We start from the raw sequence: 15,230 nt of genomic DNA, 5'->3' as shown, positions 1-15,230 counted from the left end.
ACAAGCACTGGATTTTGGTGGGGGGAGATTGGACCCTTTTTTTTTCTTTTTTATCCCCTAAGATTTCGGTGCATGTCCGTCCATACAATCAATTGGAAATCCTTACAATTTCTCAGTTCGGATTGCAAAGAATTCTTGCAATCGATGAGTCTCGTGCCAAAGCATATGCACGAAACGAGGCTTCATCGAGAGTCTCTTATAATTATATACCCAATTGTAGAATTTGATCCCATGTAATCTTAGTAAATATAGATAACAGAGGTTTTCAATAATCTTACTGTCGAGACCAAATATGAGAGAGTTGTATGAAGTCTAGTTGTTCAATCAGGTTTGAATAAGAGTTTTCTTAAATTGTTTTGCCTGAATTTCGAATCCGAATAAAATAAAAAGGGCACAAAACCATACATAATATTACCACATCTCTCATTCTAATCATGGCTGTACCTCAAAAGTCTAATATGTCTCACCGGATCCCGAAGAAGTTCTTTTGCTTTTTTCTTGGCTTTATGAATTATGAGGCCATTAAAAAGTAAAGTGTTAATTCCATGTGCCTGTAAAAGCTTGTGAAATTCTACCCTTTTTCACCCTAAAAAAGATAATTTAAAAGTGATAAATATTCTCCAATCAAGAAAAGGGGAGAGACGGACAGAATGTTTTTAGTGCGTAATGAGGAGGTAGGACAAAGTGCATTGTCTTCTTTTATGAGATGGGGTATGCTATGTTCCCAGGTGAGTGGGGCTACCACAAGGCTCCCTGGCTTGGCATCAACCACCATTCTCTCTTTTAGGTGGTAGTAGTAGTAGTTTGATTCCCTTGCAGACACCTCACCCATTGCCTATTGGCATGTGAGTTGAGCATCGATGAGAATCTCCGGCATCTGTTCCTTTGAATTTTATAAAAATTTGTGCAATTTAAGAGAGAGAAAAGAGAAATGTGGAGCTCATCCGTCCTAAATAAATAAGTCTCTCTAAATTGAGCAATTCGAAACAAATAACTCTACAACCCTTCTCTTTTACATTGTCTACATTTTATGTGAAATTCAAACAAATTCCCTTGCAGATCTACACTCATGACCTATTGCCTATTGGCAACGTGGGGGTGGCCGTTAGAATTTTCATAAAATTTTGAGCGGTCTAAAAGAGGAGATGCATGGCTCACCAGTCTTGAATAGGCAGTCTGGAGCATATGAGCCCCAAAGTCTTTCTCTCACGCTTTCTAAATTTCTGTGAAATTCAAGCAGATTCCTTGCAAACACTTATTGGCATGTAGATTGAGGATGAAAATCTTTATTATTAGGTTGTTCGAATTTCATAAAAAATTGAGTAGTCTAAGAAATGACAGAAGGATTCATCTATCCTAAATTTGAGTCTGCTAACCTTTCTCTTAGGCTATGTGACCTAAAGCTGAAAGGGTTGATTCCTTAATTCGGCAAGAAGAATGAAAATGAGGGGAAAAAATAAAAACAAAAATAAAGTCTAAACTTTGTTCAGATTCCTTGAGAAAAGGAGAAGGAAAATATGATTGCAATTGAGAGGCTGCCACCGACGCCCTTTAGAACACAAGGTAAAGTGGTAATCTATTGGGCATGTACCTCACCCTCAAAAGGGGATAAATTGAAATGAAGTTGTAAACTTAATGTGAACAATAAAAAGCTTCTCGGAAACCCGTCTCATCTCCCTTTTCCCGACCCATAAAGAAAATCACTAGAAACAAAATAAATAAATAAAGTTACGCAATTGTCATGTTAATTTGTCATGTGAATTGCTACGTGACAGTTTAATGATAGACATGATAAGTGTCATCTTACTCCTTTAATTTATAATAAAAGTTACAATATCTAAAAAAAAAAAAAACGTCGGTTCTTTTATGCGTAATCAATGATCTCATGAGAAATGTTACATCCATAGGCATCATATACATGTGTGGAAAAATGCATGAACCACCCTATGAGGGCTATGATTAGATAATGTAGCTAATCTCCTTGTATCTAATTTGCTAGGTTTTTTTTTTTTTTTTTTTTTTAACCATGGAGACAAAAACAACATTTAATTAAAAATCCCTGTTGTTCCATTTTACAGAGAGGTCAAAGCACATGCTTAAAATGTTGAGACATTTCAAAGAAGTTTGGTAAAGTGCTTTGACCAACTGGAGCCGCAGGATCAAGATCAAGATGAGAAAAGATTGTGTGTGAGTAACTGTCCACACACGATCTTTGATGGGTCTTAATCCAAAAACGCCAGATTAACCAATCAGATTAAAGACAAAAATTGGTGATAATCCATAATTCACGTCTGGATAATCAGTTCAACCAGACAGGTTTGGTGAGAAGCATGATGGCTTTGTCGCCTCGACAGTTTTAGGAAATTGTCCTTGACTGACGTTGAAATTCCGGCACTTTCAGTGTATAGGATTGAATGGCAAATACTTGGTTTACCCAATTCCCTTTCGGACAACCGTTCTTTTAATTCAGTCTGTTAAACTAATGTTTATTATTAAAATATGTGATTTAAAGGAAAATTTTGTTGTTAATTTATGGCCTACTCATACAAATAGCTTATGACTTTCATCAAAACCAATGTTTTATTTTGTTGGACCACCCGATTATTAATAGAATTGTATGTTAAATTACTAATTATTCTAAAAAATTAAATTAATTAGTAAGAATAAGTTAATTTAATTATTATTATTTTTATTTATTTTAATACTCTTTCTCACGTGTAATGATAAAAATAGGATTCAGATCCCCTCAAATTCTTAGGGGAATTTCAGTTTTTAAAATTTTAGATCTAAGCCATTCGTTTTCATCTAAGAGCCATTATCTTGCCACATGTCCCACTATTAATAAAATAATAATGATTATTAATATCATTAAAATTTTATTATTATTTTATTAGTAGTGGGACACGTGGCAGAATAATGACTCTTAGATGAAAATTGATGGCCTGAATCTGAAATTTCAGAAACTATAATTCTCCTAGGAATTCCAAGGGATCCAGATCCGGTAAAAATGAGTACTTTAATTGAAATGAGTGTTAAATTATGTCTTACAAAAATTAAGTTGATAGGAACCAATTAATTTAAGTTAATATTTTAATATAAGATATGAAAGCAAAATGAAATACAAGCACTCCGTCCACTTGTAAAGAAAGTGGATGGATAGAATGGAAGGTGGTTTGACTTGTGTAACCAAGCTGATAAGATTATGGGTTGGTGTATTTGCACTCTATACTATCGCATCAATCAATTTTAATACTAATTATGCCTCCAAATTAATAACAAAACAAAAAACAAAAGCCTTTTTACGCGTGTTGAATTTGACAATCCAAAGTTTAATAGAAAACTTAGAGGAAAAGCGTTGTAATATTGACTTGAGATTATGACCTAAACTTTAGGCTGCTATGAAAGAGTTCTTTTATGGTTTAGATTTTTTATTATTATATACATATATATATATATAGTATATATATTATTTAAAAAATTTAAATTACTTGAAAACATATACAACATCTCATTTCAATTGAAATATAAAAGGTTATTGACTTGTTAAAATATATATATACATATCTAATAATTTTTTCACATAAAAACTTATTTCACCCAAGGTTATAAAAAAAAGCCGAGCTCTTGGGAAAAAAAGGTCTTCTTGAGGGTATTATAGTCATTAAGAATGTGTTGTTACATTGCAATAGCTCCTCCAATTTTGGGCTAATTCGAGAACTAGCACCATAAAATTCCTGAATTTACCAAGATACTATTAAAGTACCCCCCCTATGAGTCTATGACCCCACAGACAGAGAGAGAGAAAAGGTATAAAGTCAACGAGGTTGGGACCCAGCGGGACCCACGCCATGTCAGTCACCGAACAAACAGTGTTCCCACGGCGCAGGATAGCAATTGGCGAGCAGGGCAGTCAAACAGCACCTAGGAGTACGTGTCAGACTTTAGTTAGCGATTTTACACGTAGCGTTCTATCATTGGTTACCCTTCGCAACGGCTATATAGAAATGCTCTCTCGAGGACCGTTCTTGGGTCCCACTTTTGGCGGACATTTTGATAAGCCGCGCAGATAGAGGGAAAACACTTCAAAGGAAAGTAAAACCAAGCAGTCAAAAACAAAAACAAAAATCAACACTCTTTCTTTTATTTTTCTTTCTTTCCAAGTTTATCTCTTTTTTTGTCAAGAGTTTGGTCTGGCTTTGACTTTTGGTTTGTTTTTATTTTAATTTAGCTATTAATTATTTTTAGAGGCATTAATAACTTCAATTAGTATGATAATTATGATGATGATGTAAGAGAATATATTTTGGCTAGAAAACTTAAATGGAGTTCAATAAATATTAAAATATAACCAATCTTCATTCCTCCATCTTGTTCTTATCATCTACTTACCTTATTAGTTAATCAGGTTAATTTAATCATCAAAGGCCAGTTTTAGAAGGTGATTATTAAAACCCCCAACTTCAAAACTTGAATTAATCATATCATTGTCAAAACAGCTTATTGAGAAAAAAAAAAAAAAAAAAGGTTAGCATCATGGTTTTGAAAATCTAATCCCATGATGTTAATTTTACTCTTCTTAATAATTATTTGCTTTCCAAGCACTGTACATGTAGACTTCTTAACATTTCTCCAAGAGTGCTGTTACAAATATAATTCAACATATAAAATATTCAGAACTATTTTTATCTTAATATCATATATATATATATATATATATATATATCTAAAAGTAAAAAATATCATCTAAAAGATATTGCTAAACAAGACTTTTATTACAAATTAACGTGATAGTTTACGACTTTCATTTTCAGTTCACACTCCCCTTTGAAGTGACAATTTTTATCCATAAAACCTTTCATATCAATGTAGAAACCAGATTATAGCGTGACAAAGCATAGAGTTTTATCTAGAGGCAGTAGAACTCAAGCTGGAGAGGAACATGATACACGGCAGAAAGAGAAGAAAAAAAAATAAAGATTAATTAAAGCTGAAATGGAGGGAAGAAAAAAGAGTGACAAAGGTCTTTGCGTGGGGCCAGCCTTCAAATCTGTGACAGAGACGGCAGTTTCATTTCTCTCTAGGACTGCTTATTTAAATGCCCCCCTTCTCTCTCCTGTGAAATCTTGGTGTTTTTTTTTTTTTCTCTTTCTAGGAAAATAGTAAAATATTGTCAAGGAGAAAGTTGAGGGCTTTGTATTCTTATGGTTGTGTGAATTCTCAAGCGAAGCCAAAGTCTTCTCTTTCACACCTTTCAAACTCAATACCGTGGAACAAGAATCTAGGGTTTGACAGCACCAAGTCCAACAAGGTCTGTGCTTTGGAGCTTTCCTTGCCTTGTCACTCTGAATTTGATTTATTTCCTTTTTCTGAAGTAGCTATATCCGGTTTAATCTCTATTTGGGTGTTTCTCTTCTTTAATCCATTTTCACAGACCCAGTTGGTTATGATCTTCTGGGTCTTCTTTGTTTTGGAAAATTAAGTCTCTGATGGGGCGAAATTCCTGAAATTTCAATGAAAAACTCGAACTTGGGCGTTTGTTCGGTGAAAAATGGGATTTTGACTCTCTGGGTGTTTGTTCTGTCAGAAATTGATAGCTGGATATATATTATTTGAGTAGTTATTTGAGGTTATGGGGTCGTGTATGGTGTGCGTTGCTTAGGTTTTAGGGGTTTTGGGGATTTAGGGTTTTTCTTTTCTTTTCTTTTCTTTTTGTTTTGGTTGGGGTCGGTATGGAGGAGGTTGAAGAAGCTAACAAAGCAGCTGTAGAGAGCTGCCATAGAGTTCTAAGCCTTTTGTCTCAGCCTCAAGATCAGGTTCAGTGTAATTTAACGGTAGAGACTGGGGATGCTGTGTTTAGGTTTAAGAAAGTTGTTTCTCTTCTCAATACGGGTTTGGGTCATGCTAGAGTCAGAAAGCTCAAGAAACTCCAAATCCCTTTTCCCCAAAGCATCTTTTTGGAGAACCCAAATTGTAGAGCAGACCAACAATCCAAAAACCTTCAATTTCTTCAGTCTAGTTTTCCTGAAACCCCAATTCAAGAAATAGGCTCAAATGTTAAGAGTACATTGTGTTTGGGAAACTCATCTTTGGAACTGAGCTCAAATGGGAAAAGCCCTCTCCAACTTGCCGAGCAAACACCATCAACACATTATCACTTCCTCCACCAACAGAACCAACAGAGGCTATTGCTTCATCAGCAACAAATGAAACTCCAAGCGGAAATGATGTATCGCAGGAGCAATAGCGGCATAAATCTGAATTTCGATAGCTCCAGTTGTACTCCCACAATGTCATCCACTAGGTCTTTTATTTCCTCCTTGAGTATAGATGGAAGTGTAGCTAACATGGATGGAAGTGCTTTCCACTTGATTGGGGCACCTCACTCTTCGGATCAGAGTTCACAACAGCATAAGAGAAAGTGTTCTGGCAGGGGAGACGATGGGAGTGTGAAATGCCCGAGCAGTGGTAGATGTCACTGCTCAAAGAAGAGGTTAGACTCTGTTTCCGTACCACCCATCTATTTCACTTAATTATGGCCTTGGATCTTATAGCTTGCAATTTTTCCGACTAATCAGTAAGGATTAGAGTTGTTCCAACATATTTTTCTTAATTGGTTAACTCTGCTTCCAGGAAACATAGGGTTAAGAGATCAATCAAGGTACCTGCAATCAGTAACAAGCTTGCAGATATACCTCCTGATGATTACTCATGGAGGAAATATGGGCAGAAGCCAATCAAGGGCTCTCCGCACCCTAGGTATGTTCAATCTCTGCTTCTTGATACGCAACTAGGCTGTCTGCGATGCATGCAATTTTTTGTTCAAGTTCTGACAATTACTTATGTAAATTTGCTGATAAGATTTGCCATTTTTTATAGTGGCTCTTCAGTTTGATATGCATTTAGGATCCTGTGATATAAAAGTATGATGATGCACTCACGAGTTCATGGATAAACTGTTCTTCTTGATGTTGCTGTTTCTTTCCAATCTCTTTCTTGTCTAAAAATATGCTTCCCCCCCTACACATGCCAAGAGAGGTGTCTAATAAGACATGAAATATAGGACTTTTTTTGTGATTGGCCATCGATGGCTTTCTAGGATGTAATATTCACGATCATTACTGGAATAGCAACAACACACACACTTATCCAAGAAAAATGTGCTAATCACTGGCCATGTCCTGGTAGTTTTGTCAAGGGCCTTGCTTTGGATACATTATCAGAAAGCAAAACCATCAAGTCTAGAAACTTTGAAGTTTTTTTTTTCTCATTGTTCCTCTGTTGCTGGGAATTGTCTTTTTACTTTTGGCCTTGCTAGTTGCAACATGAATTTCTGTTGGAGGTGGTTGTTAGATTCCAGTTCTATATCATTCTACTTTTCAACAAGAAATTGTAGTGTCATATAGGAACAATCACAAAATTGTCGTTTTTCTGACGAGAATAATTACAAATTTGAAATGTTTTCGGACTTCCACTTATCATTTTTCAGATTTGTTACTTGTAATGCTTGTTGGTGTAGTTTCTGCATGAACTTCAACATTTGAGGAACTTGTTAAACTGAGAAGTTTCTGAACTTGTGCAGGGGATACTACAAATGTAGCAGCATGAGAGGTTGTCCTGCAAGGAAGCATGTTGAGAGGTGCTTGGAAGAGCCTTCCATGCTTATTGTTACCTATGAAGGCGAGCATAACCACCCCAGGATTCCATCACAGTCGACGACTACTTGAACTGCATGGAGAGCTTCAGCAAGGTCAAGCCCCGCTGTTCAATTTTCCAAAACTTTTTGTATGGTTGGCTTGGAATGCTCCTGTACATATTTTGCATCTTTCGACCATGGATATATACTTGGAGCAGTTTTTTTGGTTTTGGAGGGTTGTCTCCAAGCCTTTTGTAGCTTATTCGCAAGAGGGCATGAAGCCCCGTGCTTAACTGAAGAATTGTGTAGAATTGGGGGTTTCAAATTGTAAAAACTCTTTCATCTCTTTTTTGCAAGCAATGCTTTAAACAGTTTAGGGTTTTCTAAATGCCTTAATTGCCTCTGCATTTGAAATTTTAGTGTTTGATCGACTATTTTACCTAGGGTTTTGATGTTGGGTATTGATTCACTGTCACATTGATGGCTGTGGGTTTAAATTCCTCTTGAGGATACTTCATGCTTGAGTGGCATCAATAGTTGTGAATGATATAAGAGGATTTTGCATCTACTATGACAAGAAGATGCAAGGAAAAAAGAAGTTAAAGAGTTAAAAACACTATTTACCTTGACTGTTTTTTGTACCGTTTGATAATAATTTTGGGCTTTGGCAACCCCTTTCGTTGTCACTTCTGAGAAGTGTTTCATCTGCAGGTAGTGAGCGCCATCTTGTGAGTGTGAATTATGAGTCTTACCAGGTAATGACTATCAACTCGACCCATAAGTCGGTGGCCAGGCCCAGAAACAGGAGCCCCTTGATTTGGGTCCGATAAAACTGTCCGGCTAAGGATGGGTTTAAAGTAGTGTTTATAATTTTAGACACAATTCGCAAACTCGACACAAATTCAATATAAAACTAATGAGTTAAAAGTTAAAAGAAAATGACCAATTTAATTAAATAGATTGAGTTATAGTTGAGCTATACAATCTTATAATTTATAATTTACAGTGAAACAACTTATATTCCCCCTTGTTTAGAGCCACTATTCTGTACTAGAAGCCGTCCTTTTCAAGCTAAGTTTAGATCTTTTTTTTTTTTTTTTTCAATTTGCTGTTTCTCTATGCTTCTGTAAGAAGAATTATTCAAGGTGTCCATATTTTAGGAGTCCAGAACAAGGCATGTGAGTAGTAAGGGGACCAACATGGCTTGTCATGCTCGACACTTTTACGTGATATTCTGTCTCCTTTGGCATCCATATTATTCTTGGGGCCATTTCCAAATATATCCAAATTATAGGAGGTTATAATGTAAGGTAGGGAACGATAGGGAGCAAGGGCTCATGACTCATGAGGTAAAAAAAGAGAAGGGAATTCCTTGAGAAATGCTACATGTTTTATTCTTAAAGAAATGTTACGTACCACACAAATATCTCATAAAGTTAACGTGGCAAGGTCTATTAGCCATTAAATTATTATTTTTTAATAATCCTAAAAACTATATTTTTATTCTACAACTATTCTACTTTCAACAAACACTTTTTTTTTTTTTTTTTTTAATAAGACTGAACCAAAGGTTAGTTGAGACTGTCATGTCAATATTGTGGAATAAAAATGTAGTGTATAACATTACTATTTTTTAATTTTTTAAGAATGACCGATCCAATAGCGTATCAAACCTTGCCAAATTAGGTTGTGATGCTTTTGTGGTACGTAACATTTCTCTTTATTCTTTCAATAAAGACTATACTTTTATCGTACAACTATCAAATAATGCGACAATCTCAAACAAACCTTAATATATTTTTTTTTAACAATAATGAACATAAGGGGTTTGTTGGTTCTTACACGTCAGCATCATGAGATTATAATTATAAAATAAAAAAGTAGTTTTATGTGCCAACTATTATTCTCTATGAGCTAAACCTTATCCATTATCATTGAACAACTCGGAGTCAGGCTTCCTTCTTTTTGCAGAGTATTAAAGATGGGCCTGAGCCCTTCTGGTCAATAATTAGTTTTGAGCCTGTCATGGATCCGGGTCCTACCACCACTAGGATCGTATTCTGTATTTATTTTATTATTATATAACCAGATATATAGTAGATCTTGACGATGATTTAAGTTAACTATTAACCCTAATGAAATTATAGATTTAAATACTTAAGAGAGAGAGAGAGAGAAATGTGTGGTTGAAATTGAGCAAGGCACGTCAGAGAATCAGAGACAGAGAGTGCACGGTAACGTGACGAACAAGAATGAATGGGCGCGGAGTCAAACGCAATTATGATCCACCACTACTGCTGTCTTCTGCATGCACTTCCAGTCAAACACACAGCAGGTTCTCAGCTTAAATTAATCTTCCTCTTTCTTTCCCGTCCTTCATCTTTTTTGACTTCACCGTTGATTAATAATTTTATATATATTAATGGTAAATAGGGTATGCTAACTTCTAACTCAATAATGGGTGTAAAATAGTATAAAGTGCACTGCAATTCTGTCATAGAATTCCAGAGCATTTTCTCATGGTAGGATTTTCATTGAATTCACAGTAGCCTGTAGCCCGCCCAACCTTAATTGCAATATAATCAGAAAGGTTTTTTTTTTTTTTTTTTTTTTGGCTGTACATAAGGGGGGGAATAAGATATAGACTAACTAACTAAACTACGATGCTAGAAGAGGAACTTAAAAAAGAAGAAAAAATGCCGAAACATGAACAAAAATACAAGAGCAATATCTTCTCCGGAGGAAGAACTCACTGGGAACCTCGTCTCCGGCGGCTCAGAAAAGCGGCGCAGGCTGATTCAGATCGAAGAGAAACGGTTTCTCCTTCATTTTCTTCTTTTCCTCCTGCCCGGCCACTACCACGTCTGCGTTCTCCATCACGTACCCTTTGAACTCCGACCTCGCCGGCGCCGGACTACCTCCCCCGGGAAAGAAGTCCGGCAGAGGACTGAAGCCGAAAACCTCGCCGGGAGTTCCGGCGACGGCGACCGGCGGAGAGACTAAGAGGCCGCGGAGGCCGAAGTTGGTGCGGGCTTTGGAGCCGCGGAGGCTGATGGCGGCCTCGTCGTAGGCGAGTGCGGCCTCCACGGCGGTGTCGAAGGTGCCGAGCCACTTCCGGGTCTTCCTCCACGGGTCTCGGATCTCCGCCGCGAACCGCCCCCAGGGCCGCTTGCGCACGCCTCTGAAATGCGTCTCTCTTCGCTCACCCTTCGCCGGAGGAGTCCCCGACGGAGCTCCGGCGAATGTGAGGGAGTCTCGGCGGAGGTTTAGCCCGTCAACAGGCATGGACTCGATGTACGGACCTAAAAAAGGTAAAGTGAGAGTCTGATAGTGCGAGAGTGAGAGTTAGGGTTTGGAGGGTATTTATAGTGGAGGGGACAGTCTGGATTAACGCCGACAGCTTTGGTTTTTTTCTCTGTGCGCGTGTTTTTGTTTAATTTAGTAATGTTTTTTTTTTTTGAGAAAAATATATATAACCGTTTTTATTATAATTATTATAATTATTTTTATTTTTTATTTTTGGTGCAAGTACAATTATAATTATTGTTATTGGCGCATTAAGAAATAAGTACAATAAATGAATGCGTGTGAAGATGGAGAAAGGGGTCTTCCCTTCGCAGACCTTTTTCACGTTTCATCTGTTTGCGTGCGACTGAAGATTAGGTTGTAAATGGGAGATCAGCACTTAGTATTTTTGGTTTAGGATGTAATCTACCCTTAAAGACATAAGATTAGATGTTTTAATTAGTAATTACATGTTTCATTATCCATTCCAAAGCAAGTTTTGTAAGAATGATCTTTAGGGATTTAGATCTCTTGCAATGAGAACACTTGAACTTCATGACCCTGTTTGCCAATAGCCTTGGAACGGTACTGTTTCAGGGCCGGTACTGTAGCCTTTTTTTAGAAATAAGTGTTTAATTGGTTTTAATGAAAATGTTTTATGGGAAAAAGTGAAAAAAATATATATATATATATATTTTATATGAAAAAATGTAAAAATTTTGTTTTGTAGTGATTTTTTTTATTTAAATAATAATAATAATAAAAATAATTGATATGGTATAAAAAGTAGAGATGTTGAGATTAATTTTGAGGTGAAATTTTTTTTTTTTTGGATTGAGAGAGGCCCTGGAACAGTACCGTTCCAGGGCCATTGGCAAACACACCCCATTTGTTTGGATAAATAATAGAGTTCGAAATGCTCAAATACCTATATGAATAAAGTGAGACTCGAGTACTCTCTCCCGTAAAGCTACTCGCACTTGAATGATCTAAACTTGTTTGGAAGCCGATTATATTTAATTTAAATGAATTAGAGAGGAAAAGCTAATAGCAAAATTATTATTTCACATTTTGTTGGCAGAAAGTGAGGCTATAAAACATGTGTTATTGACAAAGAGAAGCTAATTTGTCCCCAAAAAAGGTCTGAGGGAGAGGATTAGGGAAGCCGCCCTAATAATGCCATGTACCACCACCAAGAGTCAAAGGGAGAACAGTAGTAGTCAAGACATCCCCCCCAAACATACTTACATACATGATCTTAATTGAGTGGCTAAAAAGGCTATTTAATTATCTTAAAAGGAGGTGAAGCCTAATCGAAGTGGTAGAAGTGTAGAACTCTAGCAGAATCTTCGAGCACAGCCCTAAATAATGGACCGTTTGCTTTTTGTCTAAGTGGGCTACGCTAGTCGCTAGGATAGGGCTGCTCTCACTGCTGGGCTTCTATATCCTAGCACGTGCCTTAGTAAATAATACTAATAATTATAATTAATTCTAATAATAATAATTATTATTATTATTATTATTGCATTTACATGTTCCTTGTCAGTAATGGTATTTTGTTTTTATAGTACTATAATTGTTGTCTACCATATTTATGCGGTTACTCACTGCTAAAATGACCCCAACAACAACAAAAATTGTGTAGAGTGAGTGAATTTTGTAGAGTTATAATCTATTTATTATTAACTTAAACAAAAATAAATAAATAAATAAATGATAAATCAAAGTTTGATAAACATTTTATACAATATAACTCGAAATTTAAAATCTCATTATGTAATAAAGTTTTTAAAGATTATTCTAGGATTCAGCATCACCCAACAAAAAAATAAAAATAAGGGAAAATTACAGTTTACCCCCCCAAAGTTGTCAGCGATTTGCAATTCCGCCTCCAAAGTTTCAATTTTTGCAATCCACCCCCCTAAAGTTTCAATTTTTTTCAATTCAGGCATTCCGTCAGTCAAAGCCGCTTTGACTGACGGAACAGTGATCACGTGCAAGTCACGTGATCACTGTTGGTTGTTTTTTTCCCAAAATGACGGAAGAGAGAATTTTTTTAAAATTCTCTGTCCAGGAGCTAATATCATTTTCGGATCGAACTGAGCTTTTCTCTCTTGAAAAGATCCCCATTTCGAGCCAAAATGTTTTATCCAAGATTCTTGTGTCTCGTAATGTGAAAGATACGTCTTAACCTTAATGCCAACATTCTCACAAAATTGCAATATTTCTTCATTTTGTCGATCAAATGCCTCCCACATACTGAAGCCACTTGAACGCAGCAAACTTACAACGTAGAAAACATCTTCTTCCGGTATAACCGCAGACATGTTATCATCCCACCTGCAAATGAAACATTTAACGTCAATTTATATATATGCATGTTAAAATATATATGTTAAGAATTTTAACTTGTAAATTAAAACCTTACTTGTTTCGGTTCATGGGGTAAAGTAGGACGAGTCCAGCAGAAATGTTTTGTTTAAGAATGATGTTCTTAAAAACACCCGAATCGAAATCCGAGATACGAGATCTTGGTACAAAGAGATTCAACCATGGATGAGGAATGTCCCATAGTCCTTTCGATCTAAGTATTTGCTCTTCCCTTCCCACTCTATTCACAAAATCTACGTACGATACATTTTTCTCAAACATGAACCCCGGAAGAAAGCTTAACCCTTTCACCAAAACTTGAAGCTCCTATACAAGAAAGGAAATAAAACATTGTCAAAAAATGACGAAAAAAAATGAAGCTCCTCTCTGCGGAGAAGAGGAGGTAGGGATGGGGGCATTTTGGAAAAAAAACAACCAACAGTGATCACGTGACTTGCACGTGATCACTGTTCCGTCAGTCAAAGCGGCTTTGACTGACGGAATGCCTGAATTGAAAAAAATTGAAACTTTGGAGGCGGAATTGCAAATCGCTGACAACTTTGGGGGGGTAAACTGTAATTTTTCCTAAAAATAAAGAAGGAGCTCAATTAATTATTTAACGCAAACAAAAGGGAAAAGGTTTTGGGCTTTTTTTTTTTCTTTTTTTTTTTTTTTTCAGTTTTGGGCTCACTTTAAACAATTTCTTTTTTGCCTTTTCATGGTTATTTTAGCATTAAAAATTGTTATATACTAACGATTAACAGTTTTTAATAACCGCTTTCAAAAGCGATTAGCAATTAATAGAGTTATAGCGGTTAACAGTTAGTAAAACGGTTAATGCTTCTAAATTTTCAATGATGTATAGGATATCTAAGTTTACAAGTTGTTTAGTTTAGATGATAGCCCACCGCATAGCAATTGACCTGACTTGCGCACGCAAAACGCTGTTCAAGAATCTACTCATCAAATTTAAGGTAAATTTCCCTTTTACTACTTAATTGTTGGCTAGTTAAAGTCTAGCTCCATTCTCAAACCCAAAAGGACTTGGGACCGACCTCTCTAGTCTTTTCTTTATTTCAAATTTTCTTTTTGTGCGTCCGTTGGACCAACCTATTTGTCCCTCGTAACTATAGGTTGGACCAACCTATACCTATTGGCCCTACTTATGGAAAGGTAAATAAATGGATTTTGGCCCTTTCTTAGGTAAAAAAAGTGAATGAAACTTTAACTTTAAGAAAAAGAAAGTAACATAATATCAATTTTTTCATATTTCTTTTTTTTGATAGGTAAAAAAGGGTAAGAAAATTTCTATGTGTGAATATTTAAATATTTTTGGCCCTACATAGTTGATTAAATTTTTTTTTTTTTTGACATGTCCACACAAGAGGGGGAGGGGGATTCGAACTAGTGACCTCCACTTCATTGAGTGTGGTCCCAGCCAATTGAGCTACCTCTTGGGGACACATAGTTGATTAAATTAAGTTATTATGATTGTAAATGAAGGATTTCGGTTCGAACTTAGGACTATTGAAACATTTCCTCAAACACAGCCTCTTGGCCCAATAACGATATCTGTGTTGTCAACGAAAATCCAGAGTTCTCTCTCCACCTTGATTGTATCAATGGCTCTTCTCATTCGCATAAACAATGGCTCTCAGTTTTTCATCAAATTCTCACTTTCTCCATCTCTTGCTCTCATTGTATCATTTTCTATAATCCATACCTTTGTTCTCAATCTTTGACTTTTTCAGTTGAATGTTTTGGGTACTGAATATCTCTGATCTAGGCCAGTTTTTCCAAGTTGATGTATGAAGAAGCTGCTTCAATGGAAGTGGCTACAGAGACTTTCAGAGGGATTCGGAGCAAGGAAGTTCGAAAGAGAAAAAACTAGCTCAGAACAAAACCCACTCGAAGGAAAACAAAAACAGGTTTTGGGTTTTTA

At 36.1% G+C, this 15,230-nt stretch overlaps 2 protein-coding genes across 2 annotated transcripts; one reads left to right on the top strand and one right to left on the bottom strand.

Moving 5' to 3' along the window:
• The first annotated feature begins 5,129 nt into the window (after nt 1-5,129).
• Nucleotides 5,130-8,029, top strand: WRKY21 (WRKY DNA-binding protein 21). The gene is made up of 3 exons (XM_059576911.2): nt 5,130-6,490; nt 6,631-6,756; nt 7,580-8,029. The coding sequence occupies exons 1-3, from the start codon at nt 5,730-5,732 to the stop codon at nt 7,722-7,724; spliced, it is 1,032 nt and encodes a 343-aa protein (XP_059432894.1). The 5' UTR covers nt 5,130-5,729; the 3' UTR covers nt 7,725-8,029.
• Nucleotides 8,030-10,121: 2,092 nt separating this feature from the next.
• Nucleotides 10,122-11,024, bottom strand: LOC132166436 (ethylene-responsive transcription factor 3). The gene has a single exon (XM_059577251.2). The coding sequence runs from the start codon at nt 10,916-10,918 to the stop codon at nt 10,409-10,411; it is 510 nt and encodes a 169-aa protein (XP_059433234.2). The 5' UTR covers nt 10,919-11,024; the 3' UTR covers nt 10,122-10,408.
• Between the last annotated feature and the right edge of the window lie 4,206 nt (nt 11,025-15,230).

Source organism: Corylus avellana, chromosome 11, assembly GCF_965113065.1.
Source record: "Corylus avellana chromosome 11, dhCorAvel1.hap1.2, whole genome shotgun sequence".
NCBI lineage: Eukaryota > Viridiplantae > Streptophyta > Magnoliopsida > Fagales > Betulaceae > Corylus > Corylus avellana.
Note: the sequence above shows the minus strand (reverse complement) of the source record. Positions and strands in the feature narration are given on the sequence as shown.